The sequence below is a fragment of the Antennarius striatus genome, chromosome 12 (genome assembly GCF_040054535.1).
Source record: "Antennarius striatus isolate MH-2024 chromosome 12, ASM4005453v1, whole genome shotgun sequence".
Taxonomy (NCBI): Eukaryota; Metazoa; Chordata; class Actinopteri; order Lophiiformes; family Antennariidae; genus Antennarius; species Antennarius striatus.
In genome coordinates, this window is record NC_090787.1 from 3,419,334 (window position 1) to 3,441,282 (window position 21,949).

Genomic DNA, 21,949 nt, shown 5'->3' on the forward strand with positions numbered 1-21,949 from the left:
GTGTTTATTTTTTGGTCGTCAGACATGTTAAGCTCACAGTTAATATTAAAAAAATATATCGTGATGTCACGGCACCCGCCCTCTGCGGAAGGAATTAGTCAGCTGATAAGGAACTGAAGCGCATATGTATTATTTGCATTAAACAACAGGAACATCACCGGAAGCGTGAATTATCCGTAAAAGTAAAAGCATGTGTTATTTTAACAACATGGAGCGCAACAACGGGAAAGGACAGAGTAGAGAAATTAATTAAAAATGGTCGATAGAACACATGTGAAAGAGCTGTTTAATACCAAGTATCATAGTCTTCAGTCAGGTCTGGTACATAAAATAGGGAATTATTTTGCATCTTCTGCCTTATCCTTTAAGGGACAAATATATTTTTCTCCTAATGACATTTTTCTGATATTTAATGGGGTACTTTCACCACCTTAAGATGGGGTCAGTGGAAGAGTAGCGATTAGAGTGGTTGGTGATGGTTTTAGTTTACAGTCCGATTTCATATTATCTACCAATGTGTGTGGGTCCACACATGGCCCATGCAATGCCTTGCAAGGCAAAGAAGGATGGATTATAAGGTGAATCTTTATAGACCTGATGTGTAACAGTTAATTTTCTCCAACAAACTATACACACCCACATATAAAAGTTACTTTGTCAAAGCTGGCAAAGCAATAGATGCTATTTTAAGAATTTTAAAGATATTTAAAGAGATGTTTGAAATTATTTTTTTAAAGGTTTTTTTTTTTTACAAGTTGTAAGTTCTGTAAAGTTGTGATGCATATGAAAATCCCTCTCCAAAGTTTTACATCAGATATAGTATTTTTTTAAATGACGTATATTTTGAAAGTCTAAACCGGATATAGTAATATGAGCTAGTTAGCTTGACGTTCTCACAAGCGGCACCTAGCATAGTGGCTAGATTTGTAAACCTTGTAAAATTAACGTTTGACTGGTTTTGCGGTTACTTTGCTCTCTACAATGAAAACTCAGAGCATTTCATCTTGAGCCTGTAATCTGTTTTTGTCACTATTTGTTATTTATTCCCTATTTTTCGGCGTGGACATCACCCCTGTCAGGAAGAAATACAACTGCTAGGTAAGTTCGGCAAACTGCTGATTTTGCGCATGGAAGACACACAGGGTGTCCAAAACGTCTTCAGTCACTACGAAAGGAAGTTTTCCTCTCCAATATATCTAGGAAGCATTTTTGTCTGTTTTAGAGTTTGTTTTTTTAACAGAAATGTGACTTTCTGTGGACCGACGCTGCTTCTTAATCGTCATGCTGTTGTGTCTGTCTAAAGAAATGCAGCTGTAGCAGACACTAAACTGTCCTGTCTGCATGTTTATTAAATATTACACATTCAAACAAAGAATAAAGGTGGACTGGAGCTGGTGTCAGCATTACATTCAATATTGATCATCCTCTATTCGCATTAAATGATTTGATATAAAGCAGATCCATCTAACTATTTTTTGTTATATTTTTCACAATTTCACAAATGAAAATACTAATCATGTAGGTTTTTCAATATTCAAACTCCCATTTTGATATCATTTCAAGTTGAAAATCTTTTGATTTGGGAGTCTTAAGTAAGAATTTCCGACTGACTTCAAGTGAAAACAATCATTAAATTAAGAGAAAACATTAAATCTATAATTATGCAACCACCAATTATCATAATAATGATAATGGTGGTTGCAGCCACAGGAAAATCCACATTTAAACACCTCAGAGTCAGTTGCCATTGGAGATGTGAGTTAGAATAAGTCTTTTGGGATTGAATGTTTTATTTCTTGCAGATCCGGCGTCAGCCTGCAGCGCCGGAGGGGGGGATGGATCCTCTGGGAGCCCGCTCCCAGTTTGTGGACATCCAGACACTCCCCACATGGCAGCAACAGCTGGATGAGGATGGTGAGGGGATGCCGTTGGAGCGCAGCGATAGCCTGCTGGACCTGCAGGCGTTCCCCTCCCCTTTCCCCTTCAGGCCAGACATCAATCGCAAGATCATCCTGTTGTGAGTCACTTCATTCCTTCACATCTTGGCACGAGCTGCTTTGGTTTGGTTTCATTTCGACACAGTTGGATTTTTTTGAGTTTCCTCTTATGTGTCAAAGCTGCCACTCTCATAATGGAGATGCAGCAGATGAATAATATAAGTTTGATCTACCAGGTAACCTTTCCTCCTTGTACAATGATAGAACGCCTCCAAATCAAGTGCAAACTGCCTGCTAATCCTGTTAGGTCTCTGTTAGCAGTTCACATGCTGTCATCCTTTATGATCTGAATATAAAGCATGACTCTGCATACCAGTCACATGTCTCCAACAGAACGCCTTGCGCTCCTCACATGGTATGAAAGTAGACATTCTTTTAATACCCAGTTGGGCCTGCAGTCTGACGCTGCTTGCGTCTCTCCACCGCCCTCCGGACCAGTTCAGAGTCCGGATCACAGTAAAGCCTCTTGGTAGTAAAGCACATGATTGTCAGCGTGGCTCGACAGCAGCTCCTCTGTGAGACCTTGTTGCCGTAGCGACCCTGTGTTCTGTTATCAGGAACGAACACATTCCCGCTGTCGCAGCGCAATCAGTGAATTTAAGCTGTGGTGCGTTTATTTGAGGCTGAGGTTGGTTTCCTAGAAGATGATGGTCGGGGGCTTTAACAGCATAGCAGTCCAGTGAACTGCCTGACAGCCCCACACAAATGATAGATATCCATGTGACCTATTGAACCGAGAGAATTAAACTTAACTGTGTCTTGTTTTTCTTTACTAAACTCAGTCTTCACTTGGATTACCAGATTTAATTAAGATGCTAGCAGCCCGAAATTGAATATCAATTGTGATCCAGCTCTGCTCTAAATTTAATCATGATGCATTGAACTATGAATTGAACCTCATTAAACCCATTTTTGTTTGACCTTTCACGTTTGGAACGACTTGTTTTCATTTTCTACCCTGAATGTAGTGAAGAAATGAAGTCAAAGTCTGCAGCCGGTTGTGTTGGAGCTGCACCTCACCTGAGTCTGTACACCATGAGCCGTGAAGTGCCGTCCTGCAGGACTGATGCATTATAGAATGTGTTTTACAACCTGAAGTCATTCCTGCGTCCTCGGTTTCTGGACCCTTTCCAAACTGTAATGTCTTTTTTCTTAATCCTGCTAAAACTGAAAACCTTGTGGTTTACTACCCAAGATGCCAAACACACAACCTCCAGGTGGATCCAGAGGCCGAACAAGTGGGGTGTGTTTGCAGCTCCACAAGCTGACTGTCTGCCAGTCACTCGCTGCTTGCATTTTGCACGACAAGTACTGTTTGTCAAAGAAAACCTTTGAAACTTGAGATGGAGATGAACTTTAAAACTGAAAGAATGTGGAACGGTCCGACTGCCAACAAGGTTACGTTTTTTTCTTTCTTTTTTTGTTATCCATGGACGATGAAGAAAGCCACTTCCCTCCGTGTGCTGGAAGCTGAACGTATCCTGTGACTAAATTCTTTCCAAACATGCTCAAGCATTTCCTCATTGTTGTTTCCAAGTGAACCCTGAAGAATTATGTTTTCTCTGGTAAAATTTACATTCTTTTCTGACTAAATATACAATGCTGCTCGGTTGAGTGAGTGCAAGTGGCAGTTGATGTGCATGGCTTTCACAATAAATGCTGATGGAGGTATAAAACACAGTTTTGGTCTGCCGTTTAAAATATATTAAACACAATGGTTTTGTTAAGTTTCCTGAGATTTCAAAAAGACTTTTTTTCCTGTCAGCCTGGGTTTTTTTGGCACATATTCATGAAATGCATCTTGTTTCTGGCTCCTCAGTGTCGGCGAGGTGTCCCTGTTGAACTGCACCGCCATCGTCAACACCAGCAACGAGTCCCTGAACGACAAGAACCCGGTGTCCGATGCCATCCATCAGCTGGCTGGACCTGAGCTGAGAGACGAGTTGCTGAAACTCAAAGGTTAGAAGCTGGAGACGGTTCCTGGAGTGGAGCTGGTCGCTGAGTCGCTCACTCGTCCTAAAATGGGTTTTATTTGCATGCAGGTTGTCGAACCGGGGAGGCGAAGCTGACCAAAGGCTTCAACCTGGCAGCGAGATTCATCATCCACACGGTGGGACCCAAATACAAAACCAAGTACCGCACGGCGGCGGAGAGCTCGCTCTACAGCTGCTACAGGAACATCATGCAGCTGGCTGCGTAAGAGCCGCACGTCAGCTAGCTTAAAACAGGCGGCGCGGACGCGATCATGTTGTGGTGTTCCACAAACACAACAACATGCTTTCGTTTCTCTCTTGTCGTGCTGCCACCAGAGAAGGTTTCACTTATTTCCTTCTTTCCGCTCAGACATGATTTTGTGTGATGGGGTGTTTGTGCCTGACGGCTGCATCTAAACACAGATTTGATGGAAGCCACTTAATGCAGCTGAAGAACCGCAGAAATAAAATCAGTGTTTGGAGACGAGCTGCTCGTCTTTGAGGGGAGGAGGTGAAACTCAGTGATTTACCTGTTAAGACAGAACATTTGTGTGTAGGAAAAAAACCCCGAATTCCTCTTTTTATCATGTTGCCAATTAAAAGTCGGGGAAGTTTCTTTTGCACAACGCGTTCTGGAACTTCACAGAAGCGTCACAACACTCTAAAGAAATAATGAGTTGTTTAAAATGCACAGTTCTGCTAGTGGACAAATAAATTGAAATGGGAATTACTATCATTTTGGTATTCAGTGGTGTGTGTTATGTTGGTTGTGTGTGTTGTGTACTTCCTGACGCTGTTTTTCCATCGCCTCAGAGAGCAGTCGATGGCGTCAGTCGGCCTCTGTGTGGTCACCACCACCAAACGAGGTTACCCACTGGAGGACTCCACACACATTGCTCTACGTAAGACACTGAGGAACACACACACGCACACACACAGCTCTTTAAAGGGAGGTGGGGGGGGGGGGGTTTATCCAGGTCATGCCACCCCTGACCAGATTTGTGTTTGTGTTGACAGGAACGGTCCGCAGGTTCCTGGAGAATCACGGGAACAGTTTGGAGGCCGTGGTGTTCTCGGTCACGGACACGGAGGAGGTGTGGACGCGAGTCACAGCAGATTCTTTCCTTTTTCTTTCCTCACCCATCCTGTCCGTCCCACACCCTTTGCTGTCCCAAACGGGTGGACGGCGTCGGTAAAAAACGACAGATAGTCGAGTAAAGGTTGATAAATTTTGGGCAGAGACTTTTATGTAACTGCAGGAAGAAGTTTCAACGCTGGTTCCTCATTTGAAGTCACACTTCCTGTTGTCTCACATCAGTAGAAATTTTTTTCCATCAGTACAAATTGTGTGTGTGTGTGTTTCAGCCGGTGTTTAAGCGGTTGTTGCCTCTGTACTATCCTCGCTCTGAGGAAGAGGAGCGGACCTTCCTGCCTCTCATCCCGACTGACATCGGTAACTCTGAAGGTGAACCCGTGGTTCCAGAGAGGCAGATCCGCATCGCAGAGAAACCAGGAACCCTGGAAGGTACTGGGGGGAGATTGTCGTTGTGTTAATAACAGCTGATGCGATAAAAAGCTGCTGTGCTTTTATGATCGTCGGCGTCAGCAGCATGAATGTCACATTTAATTCCTTTCCACTTCTCATCTCCTACCAAAGGAAAGCATTTGTTGATTTCTGACTCCAGCTGAACTTTGACCGCAGACAGTCGACTGATTTCATTCCAGTTTGAGGCGCTGAGGCGAGCGGTTTATTACATTTAATCAGATCATTAAAAAATTGGATTAAATGAAAATCAGTCCTGAACTCTGGTTCTTCAGAGGGCACCAACCGGGTAAAGTTATTTCCTCCCCAAAGACATGAAGACGATCCCTGTCAGGTCCCAAACCTCCACAAAACCCAACGTAGTTTAACTTCTTTTGTTTAGAAACCCAAACTGTGCCTCATCTTTAGTTTTCTGACCACGTGTTGGAAGCGTTTGTGACTCCATTTCCAGTCCCACGACGTCTGCTGGCCGGAACGAGCAGCCCTCTGTGAGCGACGCCCAAAAGCAACAGGCTGCTGTACACACCGACAGAAACACATGTGCGTTTGGATGGAGATGTGTGTGATTCTACTTGTGGTGGTAGAAAAACAAGCAGAGAAACAGACTCGAACCCGAGCCGGAGTTCAGTCTTCTGGGTTTTGGACCTCACCAGCTGCTTCGTGCAACAATAATCACACGCTTGTAAGATAAATTAGGATCCGTGAAGCCAAATAAATACATGTGAACAAGCACACCCATGTAAATGTCAAAATAGTGGAGATTTTTGTTCCTGTTCTTCAGAGCTGTTCACAAATAACTAAGTGATCATGTTTCATGCGTTATGTGTGCAGATGAAGCTGAAGAGGACGGTCTGGAGTCCGACCTGGGTCAGGTGGGGAATCACGCTTTCGCCCGGATGGAGGGCGACGTGGACAAGCAGAGGAAAATGATCCTGCAGGGACAGCTGTCGGAGGCGGCCATTCAGAAGCAGCACCAGAGGAAGTAAAAGGAACACGAGCGGAAAATCAGCTGCAGAGGTTTCAAAGCTGAGGCTGAATTCACTTCTGTTTCTTTCAGCTACAATCGATGGTTGTGTCGCGCCAGAGCAGAGGATCTATCAGACATTGCTGCACTGAAAGCTTTATATCAAACTGGTATGTGTGTTGTGTTTCAGTGTCTTGCATCATCACACTCTTCTATTTGTCACTTTTGCTGTGTAAATACAAAACAAACAACTGTGTTGTGTGGCTGCCAAAGCGTGGTGTGTGTTTGTGTGTGTATGTGGGTGTGTATGTGTAGGTCTGGGTGTGGGTTTGTGTTTGTGTGTTGACACCAGTTGATCTTTCTCCAGGTACAGTTATGGGACTCTAGTCACTAGTTGCAGTTAAATCTCATCACCAGCAGGGAGCGATATTACCGTGCGTTTTAGTCCCTCTGCTCTGAGGGTCACCCACCAGTTTGCTGGTGATGTGATTTAAAATGATTTTGGAAAAATTCGACAGCTTGAGGAATCTACCAGATAAATATTTAAATTAATTTTATTTTTTTCCCACACTGTATGTTTTCTGATTTAACTCATTTATAAACGTTAAGTATATCCTGTCCTGTGGATGAAAATCATCAGCTCAAGTAGATCATTCAGTTTTGGTTTGATAAAAGTTCCCAAAAGCTGAGATGACGCTTATATAACTTAAAGTTGCTGAATATGTAATTGATCAACCAGTAAATAAATTGATCTCTAGGTTACGGATGAGGTTTTCAGTATCATTTGGTCATAATTTAATGGGTTTCTCCATCCCCAGGTGTGGATATGTACGGGAGGACGGTGATGGTTCTGGTCGGGCGAAACATCCCGGTGACCCTCATCGACCTTGAAAAGGTAACATAATCAAAGTTATTTCAAAATAAACCTCCATAATGGATGAAAGAGTCAGATGTCATGTTTGTGAGCACACACATTTACAATCCTTCATGTTTGCATGTGTTCTGCATGCATGTTCCTCAGTTTTAGCTGATTTATCTTTCCATGTTTCATTTACGTGTTTAAACTGTAAACATGTGCTCCACAATACTTCTAAACAAAGACTGCTTCTGGCAGTTTTGTATTAACCGATCAAAGGAGGAATGATTGTGTGTTCAGGCGCTGCTGTACTTCATCCACGTCATGGACCACATCACGGTGAAGGAGTACGTGATGGTTTACTTCCACACGCTGACCGGAGAGCACAACCACCTGCGCTCCGACTTCCTCAAGAGCCTCTACGAAATCGTCGACGCCAAGTCAGTGTGACATCAAACACTCCTGTTAAACCGAGCCTGTAGCCGTAATGGGGAGGAAAGGATGCACAGATGGGACAAAAAGTCAAATTGACATAATCTGAATGTGACGTTAAATATCTTCTGGGATGTTGCATTTCGTGCATGTTTGACATTTTCTACTATTTTCACATCTTCCAGTTTTTAGACTCATTTTTTAACACAGATGAAGCACTTTGGTCCAAATGGAGTCAAATAAAAGGACAGTTAGATCAGATATTAGATTGATTCCCAGTGTTTTAGCCTTTCATCTTTCTAATTTGTCATTCTCTACCACACACGGTCATTGGATAAGAAAACTCTGGAGCTGTTGCTTCATCCTCCCTCCCATGAGGATGACTTGAACATTCTATGCTGCATAATCTGGCTGTGCAGTTATTTGGCTAATTCTACTGGCGGGCTACATTTGTGTTTTTTAATAGCCAGAACTATATTTCAAACATGGACCATGAGGCAATGATGCAAAAAGTGACAGAAAGGGTTCCAGTTGGAACAAAGGCTGACGGCTTTGATGGCTTCCTGGCATTTTTGTTGTTTCTCTGTTCACAGCAAAAAGGACATTTTGTCTAGCCAGACCTAATATGTTAATGAAACATTAAGTAAAAAATGAGAACCCTGTGTTGCCCCATCAGTGATAAATTTATACCTCAAAACGATCACGTGTGCAAAATGCAGCGTCGCCTGCCAGACCTGGCTGTCATCTGACCTTCATCTGGCCTTTCTTTGGCTCTGACTCGCTGCTCCTTTGAATGCGCTGACATCTGCAGCTACATTGAAAGTTCAGATAAATTGTTCATGCTACAGCATGACACGCCAAGGTTACAGTGTTTAGACTTTTGGAAAAGCAAAAGGAGCAGCGAAACGTTTTGTTTCATGGTTGGTTTTGGAAATCTGGCAGCCATATTAGGACCAGGAAAGCCAAACTTGGAATGCGTTCTGTAGTGATGTATTGGCTATGACTCAGGCTTAATGAGACGCTTCAAAGTTTTGAAAGTGGATCCTTGTTCAGAACCAGATCTTTCATATAAATCACTTACATAAGCAATTGTTCAACTTTGTGTTTGTTTGTGAAAGTGTTAAGTTGAAGAATCAACCGTTGAGTTTTCAAAGATGCCAAATATGTGAAGCTGAATTGCAAAGTCAAAACATCTTTTTTGAATCTGATGTGCAGATTAAGTAATTTTTCCTAGCTCTCAGTTGAGATATGAAGTACATCAAGGTTGGGTTACCTGGTGCCTGAACTTTAAACTATGTTTTATAGTACAGCACTATAAAACAAGGTTTATTTTTACATTTTTTAAAATATATTCAGTTACTGGTGCAGAAGACGTCACCAAACGGTATCCGACAGATTTCCAGATAGGCGTTTATGCATGCATTTTTCATTTCCGGTTAGTTTTACATGTGGGACAATAAGAGACATCAACACAATGCTAATTGTGATTACTTTGAACGATGTTCAGGTCTTTTGCAAGGGTAAACAATAGTGAGTTTGGTCATGTTTAACTACCCAGATAACTTCTTGGGAATATCCTTCATAGTTCAGAGCAACTTCAGTCTTCATGTCTTATTTCCACACTGTGACAGAATTCTAATTGTAAATGTATGTAAATGATATTTTGCATATTTAGCTCCACAGCTTTCATTATTGCCTCCAAATCCAGCGGAGGCTGAGAAATGCACCTAGAATTGTATGTAGGTAGGTTAGAAATAAATTGCATTGACGGTTTAATCTTTAATTGCTCTCACCACGGTATTCTGTAGCATTGATAAAACACCATTCGATGTCAAAAACAAAGAGAAGTTCCGTTGCTTAATGGATGGATTCAACATGACTTCTTCTGTCTTTTATTAATGTAACCAAATGAGCTTCTGTTTCAGGCATTATGCACCTTTCAGCTCTGGCGTTTCTCTATTCATGTCTTTCTGGAACTCATCCAGTCAGTCTAACAAACCTTTCTTAATATTTTCTGTTTGGCAAATTCAGTCAAAGGCTTTCGTTTTGTACCGGATTGTGCGGGTTTTTGCTCTTGATATTTACCCTTCGTTTTTGTCCGGTTAATACGTTTTTAAAAATTCTGGATTGACATGCGTAATTCATTTGTTGAATATACATTATAGTTGTTGGCAGAATCTGGCCTTTAGACTATAGACTCTGGACTTTATACTCTGGACTTAAGAATCTGCTCTTTAGACTCTGGACTTTAGACTCTGGACTTTAGACTTTAGACTCTGGGTTTTAGACTTTAGACTATGGGCTTTAGATTCTGGACTGTAGACTCTGGGCTTCAGACTCTGTGCTTTAGACTCTGGGATGTAGACTTTGGGCTTCAGACTCTTTGCTTTAGGCTTTAGACTGGGCGGTAAACTTTTTGCTTTAGGCTTTGGGCTATGGCCTTTAGACTCTGGACTGTAGACTCTGGACTGTAGACTCTGGACTGTAGACTCTGGACTGTAGACTCTGGACTGTAGACTCTGGACTGTAGACTCTGGACTGTAGACTCTGGGCTTTAGACTCTGGGCTTTAGACTTTGGGCTTTGGGCTTCAGACTCTTTGCTTTAGGCTTTAGACTGGGCTGTAAACTCTGCTTTCGGTTCTGGGTTATGGCCTTTAGACTCTGGACTATAGACTGTGGGCTGTAGACTCTGGCCTTTAGACTGTGGGCTGTAGACTCTGGCCTTTAGACTGTGGGCTGTAGACTCTGACCTTTAGACTGTGGGCTGTAGACTCTAGCCTTTAAACTCTGGACTGTAGACTTTGGGCTGCACTTTTTTTTTTAGGCTTTAGGCTTTAGACTGGGCTTTAGACTCTTTGCATTAGGCTTTGGGCTATGGCCCAGTGAGATCATTGATGAAAGATTAGTCAGGCTTCATATGATTGTGTATTTGGATCTGCTTAACTAGAAAATCTATGCCATGGTTCTTTTTTATTGTTTTTTTCTTTGGATGGTAGTGTATAATGTACTTTACAGCAGCGTGGGGCCAGGCAGTCCCAGTGGAAACCAAACCCCATCCTCTGGTACTTGCTGTGCTAGCTGTATTAACCACTAAGTGGAGCGTATGACCAGCTCCTGGTTTGTTTTCTGGCAGTCTGGCTGTTGTCCAAATCAGCGACTAAGAATCCCAATTCAGACTTGGTAGGGGGGTAAAAATGAGCGAAAGACACACTGTAGTCAACTGTTTTTTTACCTTCTGATCAAGTCCTGTTGCTTAGAGGAAACACGAGTCGACATGGTGCAGTGGTCTCTATCGAGTGCTTGCCCTCCACTCAGTCTCGATTTTGTCAGATTCGCTGGTTCTTCCACTGTCACCAGTGGATAACTATTGGGAAAAACAAATCCTGTCTGGGTTTTGGTTACACAATGGCAAATGTGCTTCTTTGTGCCGTAAATCATATCTTATGTTTCAGGGAAAATGCTTGTTGAAGACAAAATGGGATCTGAGGATGTCCTGTTTCACCCGGTCTGTTTATTTGTTGGTTTGTTTTTACCAGCGCTGCATAAAAGTACTGGACTGATTTCCAGAAAGCATGGTGTAAGGATGGGCCGCAATCCCAGAATCAATCCATAAAATCTTTAATGTGGATCCAGATGAATATGTGGGTCTGGGATTTTTCCCCTTCACCAATTTGAGGCAATGCTGATTTCAAGATTTAGCCAAATTGTACTAAAAGCTGCCAACTAATCTCTTTGAGCCGTGGTGAAGGGTGGGGCATCTTCTCATAGCCAACCTGACAATAATCAGAACCATTTAAGATGTAATGCATCAGTCTTCTTGTCATGGCCCCCACCCCATTTAGCCTGCGTTTGGTTGAGATTATCAGGTGCAGAACTTGAAAAGTTGAACATGTTTCAGTACAAGAAACCAGAACCGTTTGTCTACCTTATTGTGCACAGTGGTTAGCTCTGTTGTCTCACACCAAGAAGGTCTTTGGTTCGATTCCACCTAGGGCTTTTCCGGGCTCCGTGTCTGTGTGGGTTCTCTCCGGTTCCCCATCTTCCTCCCACCTCCAAAAACAAGCAGTTTGGTTGAATTGGTCGCTCCAAACTTGTGTTTGAATGGTTGTCTGTCTTCCTGTGTGGCCTTGCGATGAGCTGGCGACTCGTCCTGGGTGTACCCCACCTTTCACCCATAGCTAGCTAGGAATAGGTTCCAGCATAACCCGTGACCCCCAAGGCAGATGAGCAGACAAAAAAGAATGAATAACTGGTGCGACTGCAAAGCTTTGACTAGCTGTAGAACTGGCACGGTGTTGTTTCATGGGTTGCTGCCAAACGCCTCTAGACTCATAGATGAGGATGATTGACATGTCACAGTACAAAAAATATAATTTACTATTTTAAAATGTTTAGGCTGAAGAATCTTCAAGCTCTATTGGTGTTTCAAAAACACAAATTGAGTTTTTTCTTCTCTTCCTGTCTTTTCTGCTCCACTTCTAATCCAAGCGTTGCCCAGCAAAGCCCCTCTCGACTGCACTCGGTGTTATTTCATTTTCAGCGTGGTTGGTTTTATTTGCAAATAGTTTGTGTTGCATCTGCAACAATTGTCAAACAGCCCACCAGGAATAATCCCGTTCCTCCAGATGGCCGGTTCAAATATAGTTTCTACTTTTTCCCCAAATCTTTCACCATGGTCTGTGACTAATTCTGCAGAAAAAAATTCCTCCACTGTTCTTGGCCCTGGCATCTCCATCTTGTTCAACCCAGCAAGCCGTTGATTTGCTGCAGATGCACGTTGGCTCCGAACGACCAAGCCAGCAGACAGAAAGCCAAACATGAATACGAAAGTTTCCAAAACTCTCTGGCTAAGTGTGGAGATGCTGATTCCTCTCCAAGAGAGATGTTCTTGTGAGTTTGGGTCCCATGCTGGACCAGAATGCCAGGATATCTGTGTCGTCGATTTAGAACTGATCCCCTGCTGAGGCCGTAAACTAGAAAAACATGGCTTCCTATTTTTGGCTGTCCCTGTGTGGTAAGAAAACGGATTGATTCGGGTCTGTTGGTGTCATTTCGCAGCCGCCATCTTTTCGCCGTCTCGTAGAAATCAGTGGGTAACTTGTGATTTGTGGCTCTATCTCCAAAACAATGAAGCTGAGACTGCGTTCCCAATTTGAATGTTTGCCGACCTCAGGATTGTGTCTTCTACTTCTTGCCGCTGATGTGGTTTTCTTGTTTATCGGGCCGTGATGTCCAGTACACACTGGGAGGGCTTGAGTTCCAGGTTACTGATGGATTTCTCCCAGCAGGACGAGGCTGAGCTAGAAGGCGTGATGTTAAGGTATGGGAGATTTACAGGCGGATCGGCGGTTTGGGTCAGTTGATCCAGAACTCGGTGGGAAAACTGGTGTCTTGTGGTGAAGCTGTTAAGTTTATTACAGAGCTCACAAAACCTTCGCAAAGTCAGGGAATGAGATCATGGAGACGATGGCTACAAGGAGTTTCCAAGTCGAGTGAAGGTATTTCTGAAAGTTGATTAATTCTGATCAGAACTGCAGACTGGAGTCCAGTGCCCTGATTCTACCGGATCAAGAGTCAAAGCCAACTCAAAACCCCAAATAATTACAATTATCATCAGGGGACCATGAATGTCTCAACTCCAATGACAATCCATCGGTTGGAGAGAGAGTTAGGTTTTGATGAGTCCTGCAGACAGAAATAATTGTCCCAAAGCCCGCTAATTAAAAATACCCAATCCTGCTGACAGTCATCAATCCTCAGTCGATCAAATTATAGCAGATGGATTCCATTATCTATATCTGCTGGTGGTATTAAACGTTGGCCTGCTAACAAGCGAGCACAGACTAAATGGATGGTTTGACCAAATGCAAAAGTCATTATTCATTGGGAATAGTTCTTCCTGTCGGCTGCAAAGTGGTGAAGTTGACGGGTTGGGTGATTTGATCAAGGACTGAAACACCTTTTCTCACTCCTGAGTTGCTGTGACACCAGATATGTTTGATTCAATGTCCAAACGCTCTCCAAAAATGTGTTAAAAAGGACAACAAATTCATCTAAATCCATCTATTTGTCAGTTTTTGCTCTTCTGGTGAATAATGTGAGACGGGCGGTGACGCATCAGCTTCATGAATTTTTGAAAACCGACATCACAAATTTATAGTTTCATCTTAGAATAAGGTTTTTATTATTTACCAGAACAGATTGGAAGTGTAGTTTTTAGAAAATGTTACCCAAATGTCACCGACAGGAGGAAATACATCCCATAAAAACACAGCTGGGGCTGAACTGGTATTTACAGCGGCAGAGCAAACAGTTTGTCAGGATGTTAGTGAACATTCAGGATAGAAAGAACTGATCTTTTTATTTATTTATTATTGCATTAGCAGAAGTGGTTGATAGTTAGCGTTAGCTTGTCATTCTTGTCTAGGCACACATTACCGAAGCCGCTAGCTACTATAAAAATTTTCTACAGTCAGAAAAGCTCACAGCAGGTTTCAGGATTTTCATCGATTTATTATTCCTGAGGTTTTCTCTTTCATGTGTTGCAGATTTAAAAAGAACTTGAAGGCCTTCTACTTCGTGCATCCGTCATTTCGCTCTAAGGTAAGGTGAATTATTAATCCGGTTGGTGGAATTAGTCGTTATATAAAGAGAATAATCCTTCCAGAGAGATGCAGCCGGTGCAGATGTGCTGTCTTTGACGGCTTTCTGGTTCCGATCTGTTGTTTGTTGTTTACTGGAATTCCAGTATGTTTTTTGCTCCAAACTTTTCATTAGGAATAATTGAAGTCAATTAGAAAATATTTCCGTCCACATTTGTCTCGCTTACGGCAAAATTATCCTCCTGGAAACGTGGAATCCAAATCAGAACCACGACTGAAGCGTTTGCTTTCTCGTTCCTCTGTGCTCACAAGGTCTCCACGTGGTTCTTCACCACCTTCACCGTGTCGGGGGTGAAGGAAAAGGTACGTTACCTGGACAACCTGCAGCAGCTCTTCACCTGCATCAGACCCGAGCAGATCGACATCCCGCCGTTTGTCCTGGAGTACGACACACGAGTGAGTGGGACGCTGTTCACGCACACGCAAATCCATCAGCGAGGCCATTATCTTTTAAAAACAGTCTGAACTGAAAGTTGAATATCGAGTTACCCCCCAGAAAACCACTTGACTCCAAAGATATAAATCGCAGCTTTAAATATCTTGCGTCCGGAAATCAGTGAAAGATGTCTTTATCATATTTCTGAATGTTTTTCAGGCTTGTGTTTGTGCTACACACTACATAGGACCGTGTTCTTTGTGTTATAATGGAAACCAAATGTCCCACTCATCCCCCCCGTCCTCATGCATTACCCCTAAACACGGAGACATGTTTAGTCCCCTGTGAGTTTTATTCCATCCGTCAGCTGTTGTTGGAGGAAAAAGAACTACAGCTGAGAGAGAACAAGAAAGAAAAACCCAACAAAAATGACCGTTCCTGTCCTTTTTATGTCGCTGATGCAATCCAGAGAAGACGGAAACGGAGACGCAATCAGCTAATTACATGTTTAGTGTATGTGTGCGTGTGTGTGTGTGTTATTAATCAGTCACTCGACAATGGGAGTTAAATTGAATCGTCCAGGATGTTGATTTCGCCTCAGATTTGGCCTCCAGGCTGCAGATAATTGAATGAAGTCATGGGTATCGGTAACGATTCTCTGCTGCCGCTGCAAAAAGAAACAACTTCACCGTGTTTCAAGAGCAGTTGGGTTTTTAAATCTGAACTTGAAGCGACCGATTGTGTTTTCTGGAAAGTCCCACGTCGGATCCAAAGTCGCTGGTTGTAGTTTTATCTGTCGGAGGAAGGGTCATCATCTTCACGTCTGTAAAGCGAGAGCAATGCTCTACTCAGCTGAACTTCTCTCTTTCTTAACGTTGTTTTGTTAAACTTTTCCTGCACCAGAGCAAAAACAATCAAAGATTTGAGTTGGATTTTGATTTCAAATATTTTTTGACATGTGCAAACCCACAGGCTTGAGTGAAAAGAGGCATGTTTCTGGTCATGGTACCTTTTTTTTTTTTTTAATTTGAAGCTCATTCTAAACCGGAACATTAAGTCAAGCCTCACGCGTTCCAGCATTCAGATATGTCAAAGCCAAACATGTGAAAATGAAACGGGACACGCTAAAGGCGTGAAATTAAATTACTTACAAACTGTGTTGTTTGTGCGCTAACTGGAGCTGAAGGTTATGCCTGTGCAGGAATATCAAGACCAGTTGGATTTATGTGGGAGGACACGTACAGGCATGGACATCGCTGTCTTAATGTCTCCCACACTTGGGTCGATCCGGGTTTTTCTGGGTCTGAAGCGATGATGGACGGTTGGCGTCGGACTCGGATGCGGCGTTCACACCAACACCTGTGTGTTGTTACCCAGAATCATCGTCCTGTCCTGCTCTGATTTACGGAATTCTCTGTGCTCACACAGCTGGGAAAACGTCTCAATCGCTTAGCGAAGAAATATCGAATACACCGCCGACAATTTATGATGAACTTAAAGATTTATAGTTTTACAATAACAAATGTCTCAAATGTATGCATCCGACCAGGATCATCAGTCCCAAAATGCATTCCAGGCTTTTTTTCGTTGACGGCGTGTAGATCAGCGATAAATGAAATGTTCCATTAGAGAGAGTTATTGTTTTGGCTCAAGCTCCTTGTCCACAACTTAAAGTAATTCGTCCAATCAGAGCAGAGTCTGATGACGTTATTCTCTGGAGTGTTTGTGTATCACAGACCTGCTGGTTAATGACGGCGATGTCACGTGAAGTTGGGAAGCGAGACGTTGTGTGAAGCCACGACGTCTGAAAACGTTGTTCACGTCTCTTTACAGCGACTTCTTCACTTATACGTCTGTCTTTTAATGTTTCCACTTTTAAAACCTTTGTTTTGGTTGCGGTTGCCTTGGCAACCTCAGTATTAGGCCAGGAGAGACAATGCAGATGGTACAAAGTGAGGGACTTGTGCGTTTTTGCCACCTGCTGTCGTTTCACATCATCTTAGCCAATCACAGCCGAGCGCCTCGAGTCAACGACCTGTTTCACTTTTTCTTTGTCTAATCTGAGGCTTTAATTTAATCTGGAGCAACTCCTCTTCCTGTAATCTGTGTTAATTTGAGCTCTCTCCTCCTCCTCAGGTGAACGGACCCTACCAACTCTCCCAGTCCTCCAATCTGTGACGGGAGACAGATCGGACCCCCCCCCCCGCCAGGGTGACGACGTGGTCAGACGGAGGCCTTTTATGGACGTCTTGGTGCCTGTTGGGTCTGAACTCCTAACCCCCCTCCACACACACACACACACACGGCTGCGAACCAGCGGAGGAACTCTCCTTTTGTTCTGTTCCTGCCAAAAGGACAAAATTACCCGTCACAACCCACGACTGAGCAGCATGTGGCCCGGCGAGGGCTCATTATCACTCGCCACAGACTATTTGTGGATCCAGTCTGGTTTCTGGATTACGCCTCACGACCAGAGTTCTGATTCAGCAGTTTGCTAAATATGATTTATTGTGTTAAACCCAACAGTTTCTCAAAGGCCTTCACATCGTGCAGTGGTCATCAGTCACCATCCGTCTGCCGTCCGTCCGTCCTGGGTCGTGTTCAGATGCTGGATTTAAATTGTTCAGATGTTCTCTGGGTGGGGGTGACACCTACTGACAGCCAGGAAGTTGGAAATCCCCACCAATCGGGCGTGAAAGCAGCATCCGCTCTTTGAACTGTGGTCAAGATGGAAAATCCCAGGAGAGAACGAGAAACGGCAGAAGAACGCACTTCCTGTGCAGCAGGAAGTAACACGTATTTAAAACGCAGCCTCCTGTGACAAAGTCAACGCCCCTTTGATGTGATGTCAGAGATCTGCATGACGTCATCATTCAGAGACCAACCTTTTTTTTTTTGTTTTGTTTCCCCACTCACATGAAGTTTATGATTTCCCACATTCTGGTGTGTCTTGAAGGCAGCAGGGCTTCATGTGTCCGTACCAGATGTTTGTTTTTTTTTGTCCTTCGCTGAGAACCGATCGACTCAACCTGTCGATTGATCGTTGAGTTTTAATGAGTAAACGTCAAACATTTAGCGTTTCACTTCATCCGAAGTCTGAAGTTGCTGCTTTTTCTGTTTTGTGTTGTTAGTAAATTCCAAACTTGCTGCTTTCAGCTGCACAAACATTTCGCCTTCGCCCCGTCTCGCATTCGTCACTCATTCTTGACACTTTATTGACCAATCAGCAAGTTGATTGATTTAGAAAAAGCTGTTGGCAGATGTTACACAGCTCTTGTGTTGGCCGACTCGTAAACTGACTCGTCTCTCGCTGAACTTGTTCCTGAAGATCGGTCCAGCAGCTCCTCTTCCTCATGTCGTCAGGAAGGCAGGAGGAGGAAGAAGCCCTTTCACAGCCGTCCTCACTAGAAGCTGAAAGGGAAATTCCCTTCTCTGCTAACCGCTGGAGTTTGAATTTGTTTCTGCCGGTTTGTTAAGTTATGCATTCAGTTTGCACAGTTGTCACGATGAAGAGGCAATTTAGTCAGACTGGAGGTGAATGCTGATTAGATGTACTGAAACATTCCTGTTCTGACCCCACCGGTCTGATAAGACGTGAGGCGTTCGCCATAAACGTGATCACGTGTGAGTTTGTGTGGTTGTGGGCGGGGCTGAGCATCAGGATTCTGAGTGTCTTTGAATCGTTGTGATCATCGTCTCGAGGATGCGTCCCTGAGGGGTGGAGCCTGAATGGAACAGTCAAAGAAATAGCCGTCAGACGAACCCAACAGCTTTTTGATGTCTTTATTGTTTTTCTGAAAGCTCGTGGAAATCAGAGTGATTCTGAGAGAATGCTGTAAAATGAAAAGGATTTCCTTCCTGCTTTGAGAAAAATCAACTTTTAAGGACCAAATCTGAGGAGCTGTTAAAAATATCTTGACTGCGTCTGTGAAGCTTCGGATTTGGCATTGCTGCTTTTGCTTTAATCGTCTCCATTACAAAGAAATTATTAGAAAACTTTAAATCTTTACTTCTAGAACTGTGATCATGTAAGAATGTATATAAAAGATGAGCCTTCATGGAAATGTATATTATTTTGTATTATTTTAAGGTACCTTTGACCTCTATGTGACTTCATTATTTTCTTTTTTCTTTTTTAATAGACATTCTTGTCCTGTAAAGTTTTAATTACTAAATGAATTCTCTTTTAAAACAAGAACAAATCTGAATAAAGCTGAAGACAAAGATAATAATTGTCGTTTCTCGTTTCATGAGCTGCACCGCTAACACAATACAGACCACTAGGGGGCGCTCCATCTATCTCCTGATGCATCCAGCATCAGGAGATAGATGTGCATCCTGTTGTGTAAGTGCATCGAGTTGGAGAATTCTGTCTTGACGTCAATCTGGTCATAAATCATCCTGCTGCTGAAAGCTGATTGGAATCAAAACTGAAATCCTTATGATGACAATTTGCAGTCCAGGACAGTTGTTGCACAAGTAATCTGCAGCAGCCAATCTGTCAGATGTTTGTTCATGAATATCCTAAAGTCAGGAAACCTCCAGCGGTGGTCTATCAGGATGGAAATCCTTCTCCGAAACAACGTCAGGATTTCTGTGGCCTGTTATTCCCACTGCAGACGTAAATCTAAAACAACCTCTTGAATAGTTATTTATCTTAAAGGCTGAGACATAAATGTCACTAAAGCAAGTAAACTGTTATATTTTATTGGGACTACTTTCAGCTAGCTGTTAATTCACTTTCGGTGTGGGGGAAGTTTTTACTAAAGACTCGGTAAACCTCAGTGTTCCTGTTTCTGGTAATGAGGCACAGAGGAATACGACACTTCAGGATTTTCTGAGACAAAACTGAGATTTAGTCTCATTTTCCTGAGATTTGTCTACAGAATTTAAAATTCCTCACCAGTTGAGTTACGTTCACATTCAAACTTCATGCGGACTGTTTGTGATCGGTTCAGATGCTTCCTGCTCTTTCTCATGTCTGATGTTTAAAATGTGTTTTCCATTCAAGAACCAAAGATGGAAACGCGTAAGTGGTCGAATACGAAGCAGGTGTTGCACTCAGAGTGCCCCCACCCACACCCCCACCACTCTCACCTTTCCTCTGCAGAAAACAGCATCATGTTCCAGGAAGTGGTGTTGTGAGGTTAAAAAAACACACACCTCCATCCTCCACACCTTCCTCCCCCGTCACCTGCCCACATCCTGCTGACCGCTGTGACCCCCTTTCATCATGTCTCATCTTCGTCTTTTTAATCACTCCATTCGCTCTCGCTGGATTAAAGTGCTGAGCAGGGGATGAGGATGAAAGGATGCTGCTGTCCGTTCTGTAAATGAAAAGCTGCGGTGAGTGGAGGAGCAAATCCATCTTTTATGGACCTCCTTCCGTGACAGGTAGGGATTAGCTGCTCGAAACACAGAGGTGGACAGAGCAGGACAACACAGGAAGTCACCGGCCGCCTTTGGCTCGAGCACAAATGATGCCCTGAGAGGAAAAAACACGTTTCCAATCACACCAAACACACCTTTCCTCATCTACACAACACTGCCTACAATTAACCTGCATGATTAAATAAGATATGAGATGGAATTGCCACTGAAACCATCAAGTTTCACTGGTTTTTATGGCTTCATAACTTGCAAAGGTGAGCAAATGTGCTGATAAGTGTCTACTTCACAAACAGAACTGAAGTTTGCTATCTATTACTATCTCATCTTGTCAAGCAAATCCATGCATTGTTGATATGGACACATGCATGAGTCACCTGCGCGGCAGCTGTTAAGAACATGATAATATTTTCCATCAAACATGGGAAGATGGTAATGGGGAGGGTGCAAGCGAGAAGGATTCATCTGCAAGTTGGTTTGCTTTCTTTTTTCTTTTTCTTTTTTTACAACAGAAGGTCGACATATTTGCACAAATCCAATAGGATGATAAACATGCAAACAATGACATCAGATGAAATGCAGACTCAGGGATAAAAATATGCAGTCAAATTTGGTCTTAGACTTTTGTTTGAAGCTCCAATAGACTGTTGATAAAAGCACCTACAGCCCCTCCAATCACCACTGGAACAATCACACACATTCACACACCAGGGGGTGCCTCACTGGAGGCAAAAAGGGTAAAGTGTCCTACCCAAGGACACAACAACAAGTGATTAGGGGAGCGGGAATCAAACCACTGATCCTACAATCAGTTGATGACCTGCTCTACCACTGAGCCACTGCCACCCCAATCATTAATCATTAATAACCCTTTCATGAAATAAATAATAACTAAATGAAATAAAGAGCGCTATTTATGAAATAGATAATAAGCAACTAACCCTCTCTGGGATCTTCACAGAAAAAAAGGCCTTGGACATTAACTTGGACATTAACTTTCTGTTAATGTTCTGTTAGGGTTAACCCTAACCCTAAATCATCGACCCTCCCACCCACTGACCAAAGGAATGAACAAATGAACGGATGGACAGACAAACAAAAGAACGAACAAAAAAAACGAAAGAATGAATAAACGAATGGACGGATCGAAAAGAAATTTTTTCGATGGACCAACCCAAAGAAATATTTTTCAACCAACCAACAACAAAAAACTGTTTTAGACCAAGTAAAAAAAATCTTTTTTAGACCGATTTAAGAAATATATTTTATAGAGCAACTAAAAAAACATTTTTTTTCAGAGAGACTAAAAATATTTTCTGTCAGACCTACTAAAATAAATTTTTTTGAACCAACCGACAAATTTTTTTTTGACTGACCAACCGATTGAAAAAAAATGTTTGGACCGACTGACTGACCGACTGATCAGCCAGTCAACAAAAAACAAAATTTTGATGACCCGCCGATAACCACAAAAATTATTAAGTTTGACCCGCCGCTCAACCAAAACTATATTTTATTGACCTGCTGGTCAATAGAAATACAATAAATTATTGATCCGCGGGTCAACGGACAAAAAAAAGTTATTGACCCGCCGGTACCCACACAATTAATTTCATTTCACCCACCGGTTCACCAAAAATACATTTATTTGAACCACCGGTCAATAAAAATAAAAAAAGTTATTGATCCGCCAGTCAACAAAAAAAAAATTTTTTATGACCCGCCAATAACCAAAGAAATACTTTTATTTGAGCTGC

General features: G+C 42.7%; 1 protein-coding gene across 1 annotated transcript; it reads left to right on the forward strand.

The window, feature by feature from the left end:
- Positions 1–881: 881 nt before the first annotated feature.
- Positions 882–19,020, forward strand: gdap2 (ganglioside induced differentiation associated protein 2). The gene is made up of 14 exons (XM_068329229.1): positions 882–1,098; positions 1,803–2,017; positions 3,817–3,956; positions 4,040–4,193; positions 4,784–4,872; positions 4,988–5,064; positions 5,336–5,495; positions 6,345–6,495; positions 6,571–6,647; positions 7,296–7,372; positions 7,634–7,773; positions 14,315–14,369; positions 14,681–14,824; positions 16,941–19,020. The coding sequence occupies exons 2-14, from the start codon at positions 1,836–1,838 to the stop codon at positions 16,980–16,982; spliced, it is 1,488 nt and encodes a 495-aa protein (XP_068185330.1). The 5' UTR covers positions 882–1,098; positions 1,803–1,835; the 3' UTR covers positions 16,983–19,020.
- The last annotated feature ends 2,929 nt before the right edge of the window (positions 19,021–21,949 follow it).

Excerpts from the sequence above, each read along its gene's own strand:
- gdap2 (XM_068329229.1), top strand. The coding sequence starts at position 1,836 with ATGGATCCTCTGGGAGCCCGCTCCCAGTTTGTGGACATCCAGACACTC. Across the intron at positions 2,018-3,816 it reads AATCGCAAGATCATCCTGTT|TGTCGGCGAGGTGTCCCTGT; the intron begins GTGAGTCACTTC and ends CTGGCTCCTCAG. Across the intron at positions 4,873-4,987 it reads CTCCACACACATTGCTCTAC|GAACGGTCCGCAGGTTCCTG; the intron begins GTAAGACACTGA and ends TTGTGTTGACAG.